Source organism: Poromitra crassiceps, assembly GCF_964638095.1.
Source record: "Poromitra crassiceps genome assembly, chromosome: 14".
Taxonomy (NCBI): Eukaryota; Metazoa; Chordata; class Actinopteri; order Beryciformes; family Melamphaidae; genus Poromitra; species Poromitra crassiceps.
Genome location: NC_139633.1, coordinates 7,200,503 through 7,223,002, shown reverse-complemented (window position 1 = coordinate 7,223,002; position 22,500 = coordinate 7,200,503). Strand labels below are relative to the sequence as shown.

The 22,500-nt window shown below is 44.8% G+C and overlaps 1 protein-coding gene across 1 annotated transcript in view; it reads left to right on the top strand.

The window, feature by feature from the left end:
* LOC310788793 (LIM domain-binding protein 3-like) overlaps nucleotides 1-22,500 on the top strand; it is an 84,776-nt gene that overhangs the window by 12,594 nt on the left and 49,682 nt on the right. Inside the window, exon 2 of the mRNA XM_083650367.1 lies at nucleotides 22,057-22,208. Coding sequence (XP_083506493.1) covers nucleotides 22,057-22,208 — 152 coding nt within the window. The remainder of the gene's footprint in view (nucleotides 1-22,056; nucleotides 22,209-22,500) is intronic.

Genomic DNA, 22,500 nt, shown 5'->3' with positions numbered 1-22,500 from the left:
AATATTCTTTGACAGCCCAGGAGTACAGGTAAGTGAGTGGGCGAGTGAGAGTGAGAGAGCGATGGTGTGGCTGCCATCACAGCGGACAGAGGTGTGCTGATCATTATTTCCACAAAACGGAAAAAACGGACGGAATCTTGGAATTTCGTAATAAAAATGGAATCAACTGTAAAACATGGAATATTGCAGACTTTTCCATGAAATTGATAAAAGTAGGCCTAATTATCAAAATCGATAGATCTAATTATTGTATCTAAATGATTTCATAATTGAGCCATTAGCCAATCAGCCTCGGAGCTGAGTGCGGAATACAAGTGTCAGACTTGAGTGCACACGCACGCACGCACGCACGCACGCACGCACGCACGCACGCACACTCACTCACTCACTCACTCACTCACTCACTCTCTCTCTCTCTCTTTCTCTTTCTCTTTCTCTTTCTCTTTCTCTTTCTCTCTCTCTCTCTCTCTGTGTGGAGCCATGTGGTGATAATCTGCTCTTATGAGCGTCGGTCGGTTCCCCAGGAGAGCGAGGCTCGCTGGAGCTTCCCGCCGGCCGTGTGCCAGTTTGCAAAGTCGGGGGATCAGGAAGCAGAAATGCAGCGGGATTAACGGGCGGCTTGAGCCAAGCGGGAGCTGGGAGGGATTTCGGCAAATCAAGAGTTCAAATCACGTCGGCGCACTTTGAACAAATGTTTTCCCACCTTGATTAGGCTTATTCATGTGAAAACGGTTAGAATCATTCAGTCAAAAAAAAACAATGCTCCCGGCTGAATCATGCGATCACAACGTTAAAATGTAGAAAAACAAAAACAAACAAATCGAAATGTAAAAAAAAACATACATTTTAGCTTTTTTTCCACTGACGCGGTTAGTGCTGTCACCTCACAGCTAGAAGGTGGCTGAAACGCTCTGTCGCTCAATCATCCGCTAATCTGATTGGCCGGAAAATGTTCCAGGCTTAAAACTCTTTGGATAAGGATTTTACGAAAAGTGACGGAGCGAAATGAATGGTGACATTCTCTTCCGGGAACTAAAGGGTGACGTCACAATGTCACGCGACTGTTGAGCTCCATACGGCGGCGACCGTACATCCACACTAATGTGTTTTCATTTCCACGCTAACACGCCTGAAAGTGCAGATCACATGACCATTCACATACACTGGGCATGTGCGTGCCGGTGTAAACAGGAAGCAATGGCGAAAGGTCTTTGCTTGGACCGACAACGAGATGGAGCTGTTTTTGAAAGTAACACGTGACTATAAGACGGTCCAAGTGGCAGAAAACTCGACCCAATCAAGCAAACTTGGGTCTCTGCGTCATCTTTCTCAAAAGTCTCAGTTTCCGCCCGTCCAGACTAGAACGCGATCGCGGAGCTTTCGATCTTAAACGGCGTCAGCAGGGTTTTAGAAATTCTCTATTCTCACGGTTCGAAGACTGCAGAGTCTGTCTGGACGCCAGGTGTCAAACTTAGCAAAAGTTCTGCATTTTAAAATCAGAACTTATTAGTGTGGGCAACACCTACGTAATACAGCCGACTGATACTGTACACTGAGACTCCCTGCATTCCAACAACCCCCCCCGCCACACACACACACACACACACACACACACACACACACACACACACACACACACACACACACACACACACACACACAGCCTGTGGAATGAGAGGCAGCGGCTGTGCTTGCTGACAGGCAGGCTGTTTTTAGCTGGTAAGTGAAGGTCAGATTGTGAGGCTATAGATACCCCAACCTACCCCCTGCTGCTGCCCCATCCCCCCACTTCCCCCCTACGTGTGTGTGTGTGTGTGTGTGTGTGTGTGTGTGTGTGTGTGTGTGTGTGAAAGAGCTTTGGAAATGGGTGATTATATTGTTTGAACAATGTATGTAAAGTGTGTGTATTTTGGCCGGTAAAAATAATTTTTTTAAGTTAATGCAATAACACTTTCTATGAAGCCAGTGTCTATAATACATTCTACGTAATCATACGTAGAACTCATTAGAATGCCATCATAATGCATTATAAGTATAGTTGTAATCATGCATACTAGACAGTTATAATATTTTATAACATCCGCATACACTCATGTGTTATAAAGGTATAAAGGTTTTCCATTTAAGTGGTAATGAAAAGTCTTTATAACAGATAGTAACGTGTTTAGTGTTTTAAAACATAACTGTGTATGCATGATTATAACTATGCTTTGAATGCATTATGATCATTCTGATGTGTTGTAAGTATGATTGTAATGTATAGAAAGTGTTAGCGCTAATGCTTTTTAGTGTAGCGGGCCTGGGCAGCTGAGCCAAGAAGTTAAATTTGGAATGCGGGAACAGAGAGGACAGGGAGTCAGTATGACATGAACATGTGGTGAATATACTGTAGGGTGGAAGATGTGGATACGGAGCACAGACTGTGTTTACATGTTTACATACATACTCACTCACTCACTATTCCCCATGCAGTGTTTATCATAATAGTGAACTGTATGGTGAACTGTATGGTGAACTGTATGGTGAACTGTATGGTGAACTGTATGGTGAACTGTATGGTGAACGATCAAACCAGTTTCGGACACTACCTCACTCTGCTTCTCCTTTGGTAAACACGACAGCATTGCATTGTGGGAGAAAATCTATGATAGATTCGCTGTTCACTATAAATTGCAGCGTATTGTGGGTATTTTATAGTGGACTATATCGTGAATCAAATTAACACTTGTGAATTCGGACTAGGGATGTTCATCAATTATCGAAAATCGATAATCGATCGTTAAGGATTGGAATCGATCCTGTGGCATTTGGATCGATTTTTTAATTATTTAAAAAAAAATATATATATATTTTTTTTGGACTAGGTTTGGGTGGAATTCGTTCCTCGTCGCCCCACTCCATTGCACAGCCGACTAACGTGAGGTGGAGCTTCATATAGTCTCTAGTTTTCTGGCTGGGCACGGGCCTTTGTGCCAACAAAACTGTTTTAAACATGAGAAATTCACACCGGCATGCGCCGGGGACAGCAGTGTTGGAGAGGAGACACATTGAAATAAAGAGTTCATTGAGGAGAACACGTTGTCTTTCGTATTTTCTACCATAGGCATTCATTTTGTTAAAAAAATAAATAAAATAAAATAAAATAAAAATTGAAAATATTGAAAATTTTCTAAGTATTAATAAAATCGATAATCGATAATTGATCGTTAATTCTCACCGATTATCGATTTTGGAAAATTTTCAAAATGAACATCCCTAATTCGGACACTAGTAAAAAAAATGGCAAACACACTATATAGTCCGCTATTTAATAATAGGGACCGGTTTTGAACAGTGCTATAGAGAGCTCCAGGGATGACGTATTTTTGTAGGCTGAATGCGCAAGTCCTGAACTTCCTGGTTCTTCACTGTTTCTGTCTATGGGATTTTTGAATGGGTTTTTGGCGCGATGCTTCAAATAATGTCTGTGGGCAACGCAAGTTTAATCAAACGCGAACCAAGGTTCAGCGGGATAATCTTCACACATGAGGACCACTTTCATGAGTTTTGAAGCGTAACTGCGAGCCCTAGAGGTAAAAAGCTTGTGCTAAGCTAATCCAGAACTACACACAGTGTCGCATAGGCGTCCACGCATTGATTGCGAGAGAAAGAATTTCCGCGTTCACTCGTGATGACGTATAATATCCGCGTCGACATTGTAGTCTCATTTAGCCGTTTGCTAGCTAGCCACCCTTTTAACGGCACATAAAAGCTTCAAAACTCATAAAAGTGGTCTTCATGTGTGAAGATGATGTTACTAAACACTGGTTCACGTTTGATTAAGCCAGCATTGCCCAGAGAGATTATTAGAAGCATCGCGCCAAAAACCCATTCAAAACTCCCATAGGCGAAAACTGTGAAGAACCAGGGCTGTTAGCATCGATGATTTCCGGACTCGTTCCTGGAGCTCTCTATTGTGTTTACAGTCGCCACCATGTTGTCATGTTTTAGAGCCGGAGCAGCCAAAGAGAGGCAGAGGGGCGGAGCCAAGGTGGAGCGGGTGGGGTTTGTGTTGCCCGCAGCGTCGCAGCGCCGCCTGCTATTAGCCCATAATTGATGACCTGTCAATCACCCTCAATCAACCCTGTGTGAATATGGAAGTGTGCACCTTTGATTAATAAGTGCATACATCTGATTAAGAGTGCATAACTCCGTCAACCTTTGTACAATGTTTCGTGGTGTTACGTGAATCCGTTTGGAAGTATAAGCGCGTTTGTGATTAGCCACACCCATGGCCACGCCCCCTATTGGCGAGTGGGCGTGGAAAGTTAATCAGTTGATTCATCCTTGAACGATACAACACGGTGATATCAGGACGTCCCTTTTGTACACAAATCCATTTTCTCACACAGTGAAAAACACACAGAACTGATCGTGACGCGGTGCAGAAAGAGGACACAGAGCGCACGGACAGACAAGAGACAGTACAGCACTGCAGCACTGCAGCAGCAGCACTGTGCAGCAGAGAAATATACACAAAACATACATCTTATTATATTGTCATGTACGCCCATGATGCATGCTGCTCTCCTCTGGCAGCAGCACAGGGTCTGTCCCTCTCCTCTCACACCGTGTGCGTGTGCAGGCAGGAGGGAGACAGGGCTACTATGGTTATCGGTGATCTGAAACGTTCATGCGATCCACAATCATATTTTTTTGGTTAGTATGCCGATTCAAAATCATGAATGTAAGTACCTCAGTGCTGAAATCTAGAAATCTAGAAACTGACATTTCAATTTTTTTGTAATACAGGGTTACTGTTGCTTGACTTAATCCAAGAGGTTAGGTGGTGTACCCACCTGCCAAATCCCACTTGAACCCCTGCTGGACATGTTGTTGTTGAGTCTGTGTAGTGTGTAGTGTGTATGTAGTGTGTAGTGTGTATGTAGTGTGTATGTAGTGTGTAGTGTCTATGTAGTGTGTAGTGTGTAGTGTGTATATAGTGTGTATGTAGTGTGTAGCGTGTACTTTATATGTAGTGTGTAGTGTATATGTAGTGTGTATGTAGTGTGTGTGTGTAGTGTGTATGTAGTGTGTGTGTAGTGTGTATGTAGTGTGTAGTGTGTATGTAGTGTGTAGCGTGTATGTAGTGTGTATGTAGTGTGTAGTGTGTGTGTAGTCTGTAGTTGTGTATGTAGTGTGTAGTGTGTATGTAGTGTGTAGTGTGTATGTAGTGTGTATGTAGTGTGTAGTGTGTATGTAGTGTGTAGTGTGTATTAGGGTGCATCAAAATACACATTTTCAGAATATTGATCTGTCTGGGTGCTAAAAGTGTTACCATCCATGGAAAAACAACACATGCAAAATATCTTTGCAATACGTGGTGATCTAGGGGTACAACGGCACATCAGCTTTTTCGGCAGCAGGGGGTAACTGATCAATTGGTTCATTTTATGCCATTCTCTGGTTCCATCACTTTGGGCTTAGGTTTCAATGTTTGGTTTAAAAAAGAAGAAGCAGCAAGCCATCTGGCAAAGAATTCACCTTCACAATTTTATTATCTTCCAACAAATCTCTGCTAAATTAATCATTCCCACAAGAATGTTCTAAACTTCAACTTTCTCTGCTTTGGGTCCCTAGCCTAACATAACCAATAACCATTCCTGTCGGAGTTACATTGGGGAGGGGAAAACATAACTGCCACGAGAACTTGAGAGCTGATCTTTCTCGCGCGGGGGGAGGGGGGGGGGGGGGGGGGGGGGGGGGGGGGTGACATTGATGGTCCATACAACACAGAGGAGGAGCAAACATACAGCAGCCATTTCTGTTGGTGCTCTCTGTCCTGTCATCTGTTTTCTCTCAATTGAAGCTGCCCTATATTAAAGGTATGTATTCAAGGTGCATGATTGAAAATTATATATTATTACTCGTCAACTAATTAGAATATCGTGGAAATATCATGGAAAAGTTCGTTTTTTAGGCAGTTATTAAAGCAAAAGGATTCCCGACCAAGTATTGAGTGCAGGCATGAACATAACTTTTCAGAAGATTGACATTTCTGTTTTGAAAATACACTTTTTTTATGTGATATTTAATTTGTTGAAATACTGTTTTGGGGGTTTTTATGAGCTGGAAGCCAAACGTATGCAAAGTTAAACAAATAAATACTTGAAATACTTTACTTTGTGTGTAATGGATCTATAATCATATGGAATATCTATGGAATCTAAGGAATTATGGGAAAAAAGTAACTTTTCCACGATATTCTAATTCGTTGATGAGTACCTGTATAATATATTAATATAATAATATATTATTTCGTGTTTTTTCATGGTTACACCATTTCACATTATATTACTTTACACCTGCCAGAGGGATCCAGCTCTCACAAAATGCCGCCGCCGCCTTCAAGCTCCCGCACGAGCAGCCGCAGCCTGATCTTCGGTCTGGGTGCCAGCATCACTGATGGAGATGGCATCATCACTGGCGCCAAGCTACCAAGTGGTCGCCAGATCTTGAGGTGCATGATGTATAACAGTGACATGCAACTGCATACCAAGCGACCAGGTTCGATGGGAGCTTTGACACGGTTCGAGGCGGCCAAGGTCGTCTTGGAGCAGGTGCGGCCATTTTATGGGAAGGCCAATATCCCGATGGTGAGCGATCGTCGAGCATGCGACAAGATGGTGGCGCTTGTCGACGCTAACAACAAGCTACGGTGCATTCCGCAGGACAGGCGCTGCAGTGAGGCTACAGCTCGACTAGTGGACGCAATGGAGCACAGGCTGGATGCCACATTCCCGCTGTGGTCTCCAAACGCAGAGGAGATGATCAACAATCCAGAGGACATTGCTTTCCTGGCCAGCATGAAGGGCGACAGAATGGCCACATTTGGAGCGTTTGATGCCAAGCTGCAATCCAAGGTGAAGCGGCGTCAGGAGCGTGAAGCAGCCCAGCAGGCATACCATAACAAGGAGCAGCAGAAGATGACTGCAGCGTCCAGCATGGCGGTGTTGGAAAGCCAAAGTGATGAGGATAGCGACGCAGATGAAACAGCTGCTCCACCGGCTGAGGACACACCCACCCGCGAGTATAAGAAGACTGGCACCACAGCCTTCATTCCATCCAACATCCTCAGCCGGCCGAGTCTTGTGTCACTGGCTACATGGTTGAAGATCACACCAATGCAGCAGGCTGCCTTCACGCGCGGCCTGATCGAGGAGTCAGGTGGTAATTCGGCAAAGATCTCTACATCCTACGCGACAGCAGACCGAGCACGCCGCCACGTGCTGGAGGCAATCAGTGAGGAACGGCACGAGCAGTGGACACCACCTCCCATGTGCACCCTACACTGGGACAGTAAGTTGACGCCAATGCTCAACAATGTACGCCAGTTAGAGGAGCGTCTGACAGTGGTGGTCGGAGATGCGGAGCGGCTCAAACTGCTCGGTGTACCAGCATTCATGAAGGGGACAGACGAAGCATGTGGAACGATCATCGCCCGGCTGACGTGCAAGCTGCTGCAGGAGTGGTGCTGTGCTGACCAGGTTGTCAACATGGCATTTGACACCACCGCATCAAACACTGGCCATCTCACGGCAGCCTGCATCGCCATTCAGCTCTCAATGGGTCGACCACTGCTCTGGTCTGGGTGTCGGCACCACATCGGCGAGGTGCTCCTCAGCCACATTTTCACTGACCTCAAGGTGGAGACGTCACGCTCGCCAGAGGTTACATTGTTTACACGTCTGCGGGATAACTGGAACCTGGTGCCACACAAGGACAGTGACCCATTGTCCTGTTACATTCCAGACGCCGCCGAACCACCGTTCCTGGTCAAGTTGCGTGGTGAATTCATTGAGTGTGCTGCAGGAGTGCTTGACTACAAACGAGGTGACTACCGTGAGTTCGTGCAGCTGTGTCGTGTGTATCTGGGTGCAGACGGTCCAGCGCACACTCCAGTTACCTTCCAACGGCCGGGAGCACTGCACAAGGCGCGATGGATGGCCAAGCTGCTCTACACACTCAAACTGGCCTTGATGGAGCAGCACATTGCATTGCTTCCTCAGGGCACCATCACCACGCGGCAGCAGGTGCTGAAGATTCGGGCGTTTGCCAACTTTATCATGCACATCTACGCAACGTGGTGGCTGACCTGCGACACGGCCGTAGATGCAGCATGGAATGATCTCACACTCTACCGCCACCTGTATGCTTACAAGTCTGTTGACGAGGGCATCACAGCATCAGCGATTAAGGCGCTGGAGCGGCACCTATGGTACCTGACAGGCGAGATGCTGCCCCTGGCACTCTTCAGCACCAAGGTGCCAGTCAGCGAGCGGCGCGCACTTGCAAATGCCATCTTCGAGCACAAGCCGGCTGATGTCCCAATGCGAGCCCCACAGCTCCGCTTTGGCACTGGTTTCGGCAAGCCGAAGTTCCCAACCCTCTCGCCGACCCCCAGCTTGGCCGACCTCGCCAACCCAGACTGCTGGTTCGGCATGTATCAGCTGCACATTGATCCAGCGTTTCTTTCGCTTGATGTAGAGGATTGGGCTACCAGTGCGGAATTCCAGATGGGTGCGGTGAATGTACGTGCCATCAATGTTGTGAATGACTGCGCCGAGCGTGGCGTCAAACTCACATCAGACTTCGTGGCAGCAGCCAGGGGAGAGGAGCATCTGCAGAATGTACTGCAGGCAGTGGAGCATGACCGCTCTAAACAGCCAAAACTGCGCAGCTGCAAGCGCAAGCTGGACCAGGACTAGGACTCTAGTCGTTGCTCAATGGTTGCTTCAATGTTCTCAAATAAATAAATGTTCTATTCAAATTCAAATGTTCTGTTAAAAAATAAATACATCTTGTTCTATTCAAAATGTTGTTCTATGCATTTCTAAAATTTGCCTTGACCCAAAAAGGCAGATTTTCGTATTTTTCACATGCTGTGTTGCACCCCTAAATCTCAATAAATTTTCCCAAAACTTTGCAAAAGTCATTTTTATGTGTCTCATAACAAAATGCAACCCCAGACAGTTTGATATGTTGAGATTTCATTTTTGCATTGCAATTTGATGCACCCTAGTGTGTATGTAGTGTGTAGTGTGTATGTAGTGTGTAGAGCACACATGGGCAAAATACGGCATGCGTGTGTCCCGCGATGGAATTGCAAAAAAAAAAAAAAAAATGTACAGTGCACCTGAACGCAAAATGCAAGATACCCGCTGAATATTCTGGCCAATACTCCACTTCTGTTATAGCATTTCAGTCTGGAATATGGAATATCTTTCAATAATCTTTATGACTAAAAGGCTACATTGAAGTAGAAATTTAAATAATTAACTCATTGGTTTTGGATTTATTTAGCTTCAAGAGTGCATTTTGTTTGTGTGACCCTCAACACAGGCTTTGAGAATCCCGGGCCACTTACTGATACGCTTAAATTAACCCACTCATATTCTGGTTTATTTCAAGAAAAACATTTCAGCTAGTGGAAATTCTAATTGGCTGGTAACTTTAAAATCTAGCAGCCATATTGGCAGGTGGTCAAAAAAGTTAATTTCAAGCCCTGAGAGCAGGTGGTGACATAGGAGTGAGTGAGAAAAGGATAAAATATTGGTGGTTAAGACTGAATAATGACATCACAACTGTTAATTTCAAATTAGTTATTCCTCTAAACCTGGCTTCAAATGCACCAGATTTTTCGCGCTGGCGCCGTTCGGCCCTCAGCAAAACCTGGTAGCAAGGAAATTTTTTGTGGCCCTCTCTATCATCAAAGTTGCCCATCCATGGGTTACAGCATGACAATATTTGTTCGGCCCCCGGCAGCAATCTGGGTTTCCCAATTCTCATGTGGCCCCCCATGAAAAATAGTTGCCCACCCCTGAAGTGTATGTAGTGTGTATGTAGTGTGTAGAGTGTATGTAGTGTGTATGTAGTGGATGTGGGTCAGTGCAGATGCCTCTGTGTGAAACTAGGCCATGTCCCGTGGCTTCACTTGGTGCGATGACAGTGAGTGAATGAGATTGTTAGTTCCATTCGAGCAATTTGATTGGACAAGAGGCAGATATTCAGTATACCAGCACACTGAGACACCTCACTGTGTGTATCACTCCGCTTCACATGTGTTCTAATTAGGGTTGGCACGATGGACGATGGCATCGACCATCGTGATTGGCCGACCCCCCATCGACCTCTGAGCCTTCTACATCGGATCATCGCGATTAATTATCTGTTCGAAATGAATTTGTGCCGTTTTAATAATAAAAAATACCAAATCAACTTACCGTGACGCGTGGGGGACGCGCCGGCGGCATTAAACGTGCGCACCCAGTTCAGACTCAGAGAAGCCTCCCCTCCCCCTCCTCCGCTCAAGTGCTTCTCTGCACTGGGAACGCTTGTTTAATGTCGCCGGGGCGTCCCCCGCGCACGAGAAGTCAGTTCTTTTGTTGTGAAAACTTTTAAGAGAAAGAAGAAACCTCACGTTCTTTCCTGTTTTCAACCCAAAGTGAGTACAAGTCTTCAACTGTGAATTTAACTCACCTGTTTCCAAAGTGAAAGTTGAAGTCGCTCACAGCAGCAGCCTCAACGCTAGACTCGTCTGAATGACTGATCAGTCTCGCGTTGAGGCTACAGCAGCAGCAGCTGTGTTTCTCTCTCAACTCTCCTCTCGTCAAATCGCTCTCATTAGGTTCAAAAGCCCACGCGAATCTAACGTTATATCAGCCAGTAATTCAGTCAGTTTACTGCCAGCTAGTTAAATTTAACACACACACGTTGTTGGTGAGGACCTGTAACGTTAACGTTTTGTTATTTGCGCCGTTCAAATTGCTGGTACTGCTTCATTCAGTCGCCTGGCCCTGTCTTGTTAGCACAGAGGCTAATAGTAGCCTATCGAAGCCCGCTGGTCTCCGTGAAGAGCTCAGCTGTCCAGTTGTTAATGAACGCATTGCAATGAATGGCATTACCGCACCGCAGCGACTTAATAAATTATTAATTATTCCCCCCACCCCATCTCTGTCTGTCTGCCTGCCTGTCTCTCTGTCTGTCTGTCTGTCTGTCTGTCTGCCTGCCTGTCTCTCTGTCTGTCTGTCTGTCTCTCTGTCTGTCTGTCTGTCTGTCTGTCTGTCTGGTTGCACTGGGTGTTCCTGCATTTCTGACATGATGTGTTGAGACAAACCTCAGTGTGGGAAGCCTCCCACAGGGAGGCTGGCCAGTAGACTGAGCTGCTGTCATCAGTCACTGCCAGGCTCCGTCTCCAGGGGGCGACGTCTCGTTAACACTCTTTAACCCTGTTGAATGTCAGCTGGGATGAGTCAGAGTTCATATTAGCCACTAGCCAGTGGAGAGCAGCCAGGATTGGGGTGATATGATGTCTTCTGTTAGAACCCGCCCCCAGGCGCCAGGCCTCAGCCTTGACATGGTGGCGAAGCTCGGTACTGCAAGTCATGTGCACGACTATTGGTTGATTCCAGAAAGGAGGGAGGAGAAGATTAGGGCACAGGTCGCTGTGTGATGGTATTGGTTTGATTCTAGAGATGGTTCTGAAGTGAAGGAAGGAGGACTGGACAATTAACCTTTTTCACAGTAGCCATTTTGTGTCTAAAAGGCAGGGTAAGCACAGGTGCAACCAAAACATTAATGAGGGATTCCAACTTCCAATCTGTTTAGGTTTTCCAGTGCTGGGGCCGTCATTAATGTTTTGGTTGCACCTGTATTTACCCTGCCTTTTAGACACAAAATGGCTGCTCTGAAAAAGGCCCATTATGGGTGACAGAGAAATGAAGGGAATGATGGAGAGGAGATGGACATGAGGGATATTTAGGAGTAATAATTAGAGTGGAGTGTGTGTGTGTGTGTGTGTGTGTGTGTGTGTGTGTGTGTGTGTGTGTGTGTGTGTGTGTGTGTGTGTGTTGGGGGGGGTTATGGTCAGCTGTCTGGGATTAAGCACTGAGGCATGAACACTTGTGTGGTGTCAGTGTGTGTGTGTGTCTGTGTGTGTGTGTGTGTGTGTGTGTGTGTGTGTGTGTGTGTGTGTGTGTGTGTGTGTGTGTGTGTGTGTGTGTGTGTGTGGTGTGTGTGTGTGTGTTGTGTGGTGTCAGTGTGTTTGTGGCGCCATGTGCCATCACTGAAAGGTCACAAGTTCAATCCCTGTAAGAGAAGAGCCACCATGTTTCCATCAACAGTCTGTCCGGCCGGTCGTTATATCTGGATCGGGGAGCTGCAGCCGCAATAATTATGACCTGAATTTAATTTTAGATTTGATAGATTTAGATTTTCTTTTGGATGTTAATGGGCGGAACGATTAAAATTGTAGTTGAGTGATTTTGTAAAAGAAAAGTGTGCAGGATTGACTTGATTGCTTGTATTCTGTCACCCCGCCCTGATCAAAGGTTTGATGTGCTGAGTGCCCTCTATGGGCAACAATGTAACATTACTACAGTCATATACTGTCTGTCTTGTCCATGTGTGGAAGGTTTTTTCTACAATGGTTGTACAAAAAGACACCTGAGGGACCCTCTCGCTGAGCATAAATAGGGTTAGGGTTATCCATCAGAACCATCAGAATTAGGATTCACGATCATGGATCACCCCATGGCGAGACACTTCAGTGGATGCCACAATGCCACCGATTCCTTCTTTTGCCTAGAGGGCATGAGCCTTTTTCACACAGCATCAATGTTGTGTCTAAAAGGCAGGGTAAACACAGGTGCAACCAAAACATCAATGAGGGTTTCCAACTTCCAGTCCATTTAGTTGTTCCAGTGCTGGGGCTCTCATTAATGTTTTACCCTGCCTTTTAGACACAAAATGGCAGCTGTGGAAAAGGGCCATTGAGGAGCCTTTTTTTGGGGGGGGGGGGGGCACAGCTGTCTATATGTTCTGTGAGGGGGGGTTCACTCACCCACACTTTGAAAACCCCTGTTCTACATAGCCCTGATTGGTTGCTTTGGAATTTTTAATGAGGGAGACATTTTAAGGATTTCAACAAGATAATTTAGCCTTTTTTTTGTGGGGGGGGGGAACCATCAGACACAAATTATTATTAAAAGTAGAGTATTTCATATACATCTTAAAACATGACTTTAGTTTAGGGGGTCTTTAAATATGTTTTTCATTGCGTTTGAGTTTTAATAGTCACATCGTAAATCCCTGCATTATCTTTATCATTATTAACTTTATCCTGTATATATACATTCAGCACAGAGGCATCAGACCTGACACTGAGGTGTATGTATATATACATTCAGCACTGAGGCATCAGACCTGACACTGAGGTGTATGTATATATACATTCAGCACTGAGGCATCAGACCTGACACTGAGGTGTATGTATATACATTCAGCACTGAGGCATCAGACCTGACACTGAGGTGTATGTATATATACATTCAACACAGAGGCATCAGACCTGACACTGAGGTGTATGTATATACATTCAGCACTGAGGCATCAGACCTGACACTGAGGTGGATGTATATATACATTCAACACTGAGGCATCAGACCTGACACTGAGGTGTATGTATATATACATTCAGCACAGAGGCATCAGACCTGACACTGAGGTGTATGTATATACATTCAGCACTGAGGCATCAGACCTGACACTGAGGTGTATGTATATACATTCAGCACTGAGGCATCAGACCTGACACTGAGGTGTATGTATATACATTCAGCACTGAGGCATCAGACCTGACACTGAGGTGTATGTACATATACATTCAACACTGAGGCATCAGACCTGACACTGAGGTGTATGTATATATACATTCAGCACAGAGGCATCAGACCTGACACTGAGGTGTATGTATATACATTCAGCACTGAGGCATCAGACCTGACACTGAGGTGTATGTACATATACATTCAGCACTGAGGCATCAGACCTGACACTGAGGTGTATGTGTATATACATTCAGCACTGAGGCATCAGACCTGACACTGAGGTGTATGTATATATACATTAAGCACTGAGGCATCAGACCTGACACTGAGGTGTATGTATATATACATTCAGCACAGAGGCATCAGACCTGACACTGAGGTGTATGTACATATACATTCAGCACTGAGGCATCAGACCTGACACTGAGGTGTATGTACATATACATTCAGCACAGAGGCATCAGACCTGACACTGAGGTGTATGTATATATACATTCAACACAGAGGCATCAGACCTGACACTGAGGTGTATGTACATATACATTCAGCACGAGGCATCAGACCTGACACTGAGGTGTATGTACATATACATTCAGCACTGAGGCATCAGACCTGACACTGAGGTGTATGTATATACATTCAGCACTGAGGCATCAGACCTGACACTGAGGTGTATGTATATACATTCAGCACAGAGGCATCAGACCTGACACTGAGGTGTATGTATATACATTCAGCACAGAGGCATCAGACCTGACACTGAGGTGTATGTATATACATTCAGCACTGAGGCATCAGACCTGACACTGAGGTGTATGTATATATACATTCAGCACAAGGCATCAGACCTGACACTGAGGTGTATGTATATACATTCAGCACGAGGCATCAGACCTGACACTGAGGTGTATGTATATACATTCAGCACTGAGGCATCAGACCTGACACTGAGGTGTATGTATATACATTCAGCACTGAGGCATCAGACCTGACACTGAGGTGTATGTACATATACATTCAGCACAGAGGCATCAGACCTGACACTGAGGTGTATGTATATACATTCAGCACAGAGGCATCAGACCTGACACTGAGGTGTATGTATATACATTCAGCACTGAGGCATCAGACCTGACACTGAGGTGTATGTATATATACATTCAGCACAGAGGCATCAGACCTGACACTGAGGTGTATGTATATACATTCAGCACAGAGGCATCAGACCTGACACTGAGGTGTATGTATATACATTCAGCACAGAGGCATCAGACCTGACACTGAGGTGTATGTATATATACATTCAGCACTGAGGCATCAGACCTGACACTGAGGTGGATGTATATATACATTCAACACTGAGGCATCAGACCTGACACTGAGGTGTATGTATATACATTCAGCACTGAGGCATCAGACCTGACACTGAGGTGTATGTATATATACATTCAGCACTGAGGCATCAGACCTGACACTGAGGTGTATGTATATATACATTCAGCACAGAGGCATCAGACCTGACACTGAGGTGTATGTATATACATTCAACACTGAGGCATCAGACCTGACACTGAGGTGGATGTACATATACATTCAGCACAGAGGCATCATACCTGACACTGAGGTGGATGTATATATACATTCAACACTGAGGCATCAGACCTGACACTGAGGTGGATGTATATACATTCAGCACTGAGGCATCAGACCTGACACTGAGGTGTATGTATATATACATTCAGCACTGAGGCATCAGACCTGACACTGAGGTGTATGTATATATACATTCAGCACAGAGGCATCAGACCTGACACTGAGGTGGATGTATATATACATTCAGCACAGAGGCATCAGACCTGACACTGAGGTGTATGTACATATACATTCAGCACTGAGGCATCATACCTGACACTGAGGTGTATGTATATATACATTCAGCACAGAGGCATCAGACCTGACACTGAGGTGTATGTATATATACATTCAGCACAGAGGCATCAGACCTGACACTGAGGTGGATGTATATATACATTCAGCACAGAGGCATCAGACCTGACACTGAGGTGTATGTATATACATTCAACACTGAGGCATCATACCTGACACTGAGGTGTATGTATATACATTCAGCACTGAGGCATCAGACCTGACACTGAGGTGTATGTATATACATTCAACACTGAGGCATCATACCTGACACTGAGGTGTATATATATACATTCAGCACTGAGGCATCAGACCTGACACTGAGGTGTATGTATATACATTCAGCACAGAGGCATCAGACCTGACACTGAGGTGTATGTATATACATTCAGCACTGAGGCATCAGACCTGACACTGAGGTGTATGTATATATACATTCAGCACAAGGCATCAGACCTGACACTGAGGTGTATGTATATACATTCAGCACGAGGCATCAGACCTGACACTGAGGTGTATGTATATACATTCAGCACTGAGGCATCAGACCTGACACTGAGGTGTATGTATATATACATTCAGCACTGAGGCATCAGACCTGACACTGAGGTGTATGTATATATACATTCAGCACTGAGGCATCAGACCTGACACTGAGGTGTATGTACATATACATTCAGCACAGAGGCATCAGACCTGACACTGAGGTGTATGTATATATACATTCAGCACAGAGGCATCAGACCTGACACTGAGGTGTATGTACATATACATTCAGCACTGAGGCATCAGACCTGACACTGAGGTGTATGTACATATACATTCAGCACTGAGGCATCAGACCTGACACTGAGGTGTATGTACATATACATTCAGCACAGAGGCATCAGACCTGACACTGAGGTGTATGTATATATACATTCAGCACAGAGGCATCAGACCTGACACTGAGGTGTATGTACATATACATTCAGCACAGAGGCATCAGACCTGACACTGAGGTGTATGTATATATACATTCAGCACAGAGGCATCAGACCTGACACTGAGGTGTATGTATATACATTCAGCACAGAGGCATCAGACCTGACACTGAGGTGTATGTATATATACATTCAGCACAGAGGCATCAGACCTGACACTGAGGTGTATGTACATATACATTCAGCACTGAGGCATCAGACCTGACACTGAGGTGTATGTATATATACATTCAACACAGAGGCATCAGACCTGACACTGAGGTGTATGTACATATACATTCAGCACTGAGGCATCAGACCTGACACTGAGGTGTATGTATATACATTCAGCACTGAGGCATCAGACCTGACACTGAGGTGTATGTACATATACATTCAGCACAGAGGCATCAGACCTGACACTGAGGTGTATGTATATATACATTCAGCACTGAGGCATCAGACCTGACACTGAGGTGTATGTATATATACATTCAGCACAGAGGCATCAGACCTGACACTGAGGTGTATGTATATACATTCAGCACTGAGGCATCAGACCTGACACTGAGGTGTATGTATATACATTCAGCACTGAGGCATCAGACCTGACACTGAGGTGTATGTATATACATTCAGCACTGAGGCATCATACCTGACACTGAGGTGTATGTACATATACATTCAGCACTGAGGCATCAGACCTGACACTGAGGTGTATGTATATACATTCAGCACTGAGGCATCAGACCTGACACTGAGGTGTATGTACATATACATTCAGCACAGAGGCATCAGACCTGACACTGAGGTGTATGTATATATACATTCAGCACTGAGGCATCAGACCTGACACTGAGGTGTATGTATATATACATTCAGCACAGAGGCATCAGACCTGACACTGAGGTGTATGTATATACATTCAGCACTGAGGCATCAGACCTGACACTGAGGTGTATGTATATACATTCAGCACTGAGGCATCAGACCTGACACTGAGGTGTATGTATATACATTCAACACAGAGGCATCAGACCTGACACTGAGGTGTATGTACATATACATTCAGCACTGAGGCATCAGACCTGACACTGAGGTGGATGTATATACATTCAACACAGAGGCATCAGACCTGACACTGAGGTGTATGTACATATACATTCAGCACAGAGGCATCAGACCTGACACTGAGGTGTATGTACATATACATTCAGCACAGAGGCATCAGACCTGACACTGAGGTGTATGTATATACATTCAACACAGAGGCATCAGACCTGACACTGAGGTGTATGTACATATACATTCAGCACAGAGGCATCAGACCTGACACTGAGGTGTATGTACATATACATTCAGCACAGAGGCATCAGACCTGACACTGAGGTGTATGTATATATACATTCAGCACAGAGGCATCAGACCTGACACTGAGGTGTATGTACATATACATTCAGCACAGAGGCATCAGACCTGACACTGAGGTGTATGTATATATACATTCAGCACTGAGGCATCAGACCTGACACTGAGGTGTATGTACATATACATTCAGCACAGAGGCATCAGACCTGACACTGAGGTGTATGTATATATACATTCAGCACTGAGGCATCAGACCTGACACTGAGGTGTATGTATATATACATTCAGCACAGAGGCATCAGACCTGACACTGAGGTGTATGTACATATACATTCAGCACAGAGGCATCAGACCTGACACTGAGGTGTATGTATATACATTCAACACAGAGGCATCAGACCTGACACTGAGGTGTATGTATATATACATTCAGCACTGAGGCATCAGACCTGACACTGAGGTGTATGTATATATACATTCAACACTGAGGCATCAGACCTGACACTGAGGTGTATGTACATATACATTCAGCACAGAGGCATCAGACCTGACACTGAGGTGTATGTATATATACATTCAGCACTGAGGCATCAGACCTGACACTGAGGTGTATGTACATATACATTCAGCACTGAGGCATCAGACCTGACACTGAGGTGTATGTACATATACATTCAGCACTGAGGCATCAGACCTGACACTGAGGTGTATGTACATATACATTCAGCACTGAGGCATCAGACCTGACACTGAGGTGTATGTATATATACATTCAGCACTGAGGCATCAGACCTGACACTGAGGTGTATGTATATATACATTCAACACTGAGGCATCAGACCTGACACTGAGGTGTATGTATATATACATTCAGCACTGAGGCATCAGACCTGACACTGAGGTGTATGTATATATACATTCAGCACTGAGGCATCAGACCTGACACTGAGGTGTATGTACATATACATTCAACACTGAGGCATCAGACCTGACACTGAGGTGTATGTACATATACATTCAGCACTGAGGCATCAGACCTGACACTGAGGTGTATGTATATATACATTCAACACTGAGGCATCAGACCTGACACTGAGGTGTATGTATATATACATTCAACACTGAGGCATCAGACCTGACACTGAGGTGTATGTACATATACATTCAACACTGAGGCATCAGACCTGACACTGAGGTGTATGTACATATACATTCAGCACTGAGGCATCAGACCTGACACTGAGGTGTATGTATATATACATTCAACACTGAGGCATCAGACCTGACACTGAGGTGTATGTATATATACATTCAGCACAGAGGCATCAGACCTGACACTGAGGTGTATGTATATACATTCAGCACAGAGGCATCAGACCTGACACTGAGGTGTATGTATATATACATTCAGCACTGAGGCATCAGACCTGACACTGAGGTGTATGTATATATACATTCAGCACTGAGGCATCAGACCTGACACTGAGGTGTATGTATATACATTCAGCACTGAGGCATCAGACCTGACACTGAGGTGTATGTATATACATTCAGCACTGAGGCATCAGACCTGACACTGAGGTGTATGTATATATACATTCAGCACTGAGGCATCAGACCTGACACTGAGGTGTATGTATATATACATTCAACACTGAGGCATCAGACCTGACACTGAGGTGTATGTATATATACATTCAACACTGAGGCATCAGACCTGACACTGAGGTGTATGTACATATACATTCAACACTGAGGCATCAGACCTGACACTGAGGTGTATGTACATATACATTCAGCACTGAGGCATCAGACCTGACACTGAGGTGTATGTATATATACATTCAGCACTGAGGCATCAGACCTGACACTGAGGTGTATGTATATATACATTCAGCACTGAGGCATCAGACCTGACACTGAGGTGTATGTATATATACATTCAGCACTGAGGCATCAGACCTGACACTGAGGTGTATGTATATATACATTCAACACAGAGGCATCAGACCTGACACTGAGGTGTATGTATATATACATTCAGCACTGAGGCATCAGACCTGACACTGAGGTGTATGTATATATACATTCAGCACTGAGGCATCAGACCTGACACTGAGGTGTATGTATATATACATTCAGCACTGAGGCATCAGACCTGACACTGAGGTGTATGTATATATACATTCAGCACTGAGGCATCAGACCTGACACTGAGGTGTATGTATATATACATTCAGCACTGAGGCATCAGACCTGACACTGAGGTGTATGTACATATACATTCAGCACTGAGGCATCAGACCTGACACTGAGGTGTATGTACATATACATTCAACACAGAGGCATCAGACCTGACACTGAGGTGTATGTACATATACATTCAACACTGAGGCATCAGACCTGACACTGAGGTGTATGTATATATACATTCAACACAGAGGCATCAGACCTGACACTGAGGTGTATGTACATATACATTCAACACTGAGGCATCAGACCTGACACTGAGGTGTATGTATATATACATTCAACACAGAGGCATCAGACCTGACACTGAGGTGTATGTATATATACATTCAACACTGAGGCATCAGACCTGACACTGAGGTGTATGTATATATACATTCAACACAGAGGCATCAGACCTGACACTGAGGTGTATGTACATATACATTCAACACTGAGGCATCAGACCTGACACTGAGGTGTATGTATATATACATTCAACACAGAGGCATCAGACCTGACACTGAGGTGTATGTACATATACATTCAACACTGAGGCATCAGACCTGACACTGAGGTGTATGTATATATACATTCAGCACAGAGGCATCAGACCTGACACTGAGGTGTATGTATATATACATTCAGCACAGAGGCATCAGACCTGACACTGAGGTGTATGTACATATACATTCAGCACTGAGGCATCAGACCTGACACTGAGCTGGATGCCCAGGTGCTCATTACCTGATTGGTTAATCCCATTCCCATTTGATTGATTGCTTCCAGTCCGTCCAGCTCATCCTGATTAAGTGATTGAAAGAAGCGATCAGGTGGAGATTGACATGTGCACTGACCTGTGTGTGTGTGTGTGTGTGTGTGTGTGTGTGTGTGTGTGTGTGTGTGTGTGTGTGTGTGTGTGTGTGTGTGTGCGTGCGTGTGTGTGTGCGTGTGTGTGTGTGTGTGTGTGTGTGCGTGCCTGTGTGTGTGTGTGTGTGTTATAAGTTTAGTTCTCTATGCATGTGTGATGCAATGATGTTTTCTTTGGTCTGAACCGGAGTGGAAACATTTCCATAGTTGTATTTTTGTATTTGCTTCATTTAGATTCAAACTGACCAATCACAAGGCAACCAGGGCTTGGAAACACAAGTCACATGACTCAGCAGCTTGTTTATTGGACGGGATTTTGGGAACTTGTGGGAAATGTGACAGGAACTTTTTTTTTTACAGATTATGAAAATGCAGCTTATAAGCTTTCAAATGACATGTCATACATTGAAATCTGAAAATAGTTGAAGAAGCTTATTTGAATGTTCACACTCCTAAGTTAACCTTGTGAGGCAGCATGGATGCACGTGAGATCATGAGATCACATGACAAATCCATCTTGCCACGCGCCAATCTATTGGTTTGAATCTGAACCTAGGGGCGGGCTTTGGTGTGACGCCAGCGAGAGCGAGCCCGTGATAGACGTGATAGACAGATGGTTCATCCAATCACCTGCCAGGTATTATTTTGAAAGTGCCTGCCGTTTGAAACGGTTTCCCAAGCGACTTGATATCAGATGGTTATGTTGTGAAAACAAACCATCTCGCAGCGTCACGTTATCTAAAAGCAACATTCAGAGAAAACCGCCCTGAAAATTGGTGAACAAGCTTGGTTTGCCCTGAACAAGCTTCATTTGCTAACAATTTCAAAGTATTTAGTGCTCCTAAAACTGTTGTTCGTTATATTGAGTGCGTTCTTCAACATCTAAACTTGGGTAATATGAAAAACAACCTTTTATCTTAATTTGTGCGATTTCATGGTTGTCCGCTTGTTACGCCTTTCACCAGACTGTGATCACAAAATGTCAAATCTAATGTGTGTGTGTGTGTGTGTGTGTGTGTGTGTGTGTGTGTGTGTGTGTGTGTGTGTGTGTACAGATCACCCCGGGCAGCAAGGCGGCGCAGGGGAACCTGATCCAGGGTGATGTCATCGTGGCGATCGACGGGGTGAGCACGGAGGGGATGACCCACCTGGAGGCCCAGAACAAGATCAAGATGGCCAACTTCAACCTGGCCCTCACCATGACCAAGTAAGGCTGAGTATCCATAATATAGAAAACGCTATATTATAGCGTTTTCTTCCGAGCGTCCTTTCCCCATTCAAAGTAATGCTAACTAATGCTACTTATTCCTTCAAGTATTGACAAGTGCTGCGTATTCCTTTGAAAAGGTCTTGGTTGATGTAGACCAGGGGTGCCCAAATTATTTCCCATGAAGGGCCAAAGCTCAATCTGGGTGGAGGGCCGAGGGCCAAAAATAAACGTTGTGGAATTACATTAAAATGTATTGTCTGGCTTGTATTGCCCGCGGGCCCCAAATTGG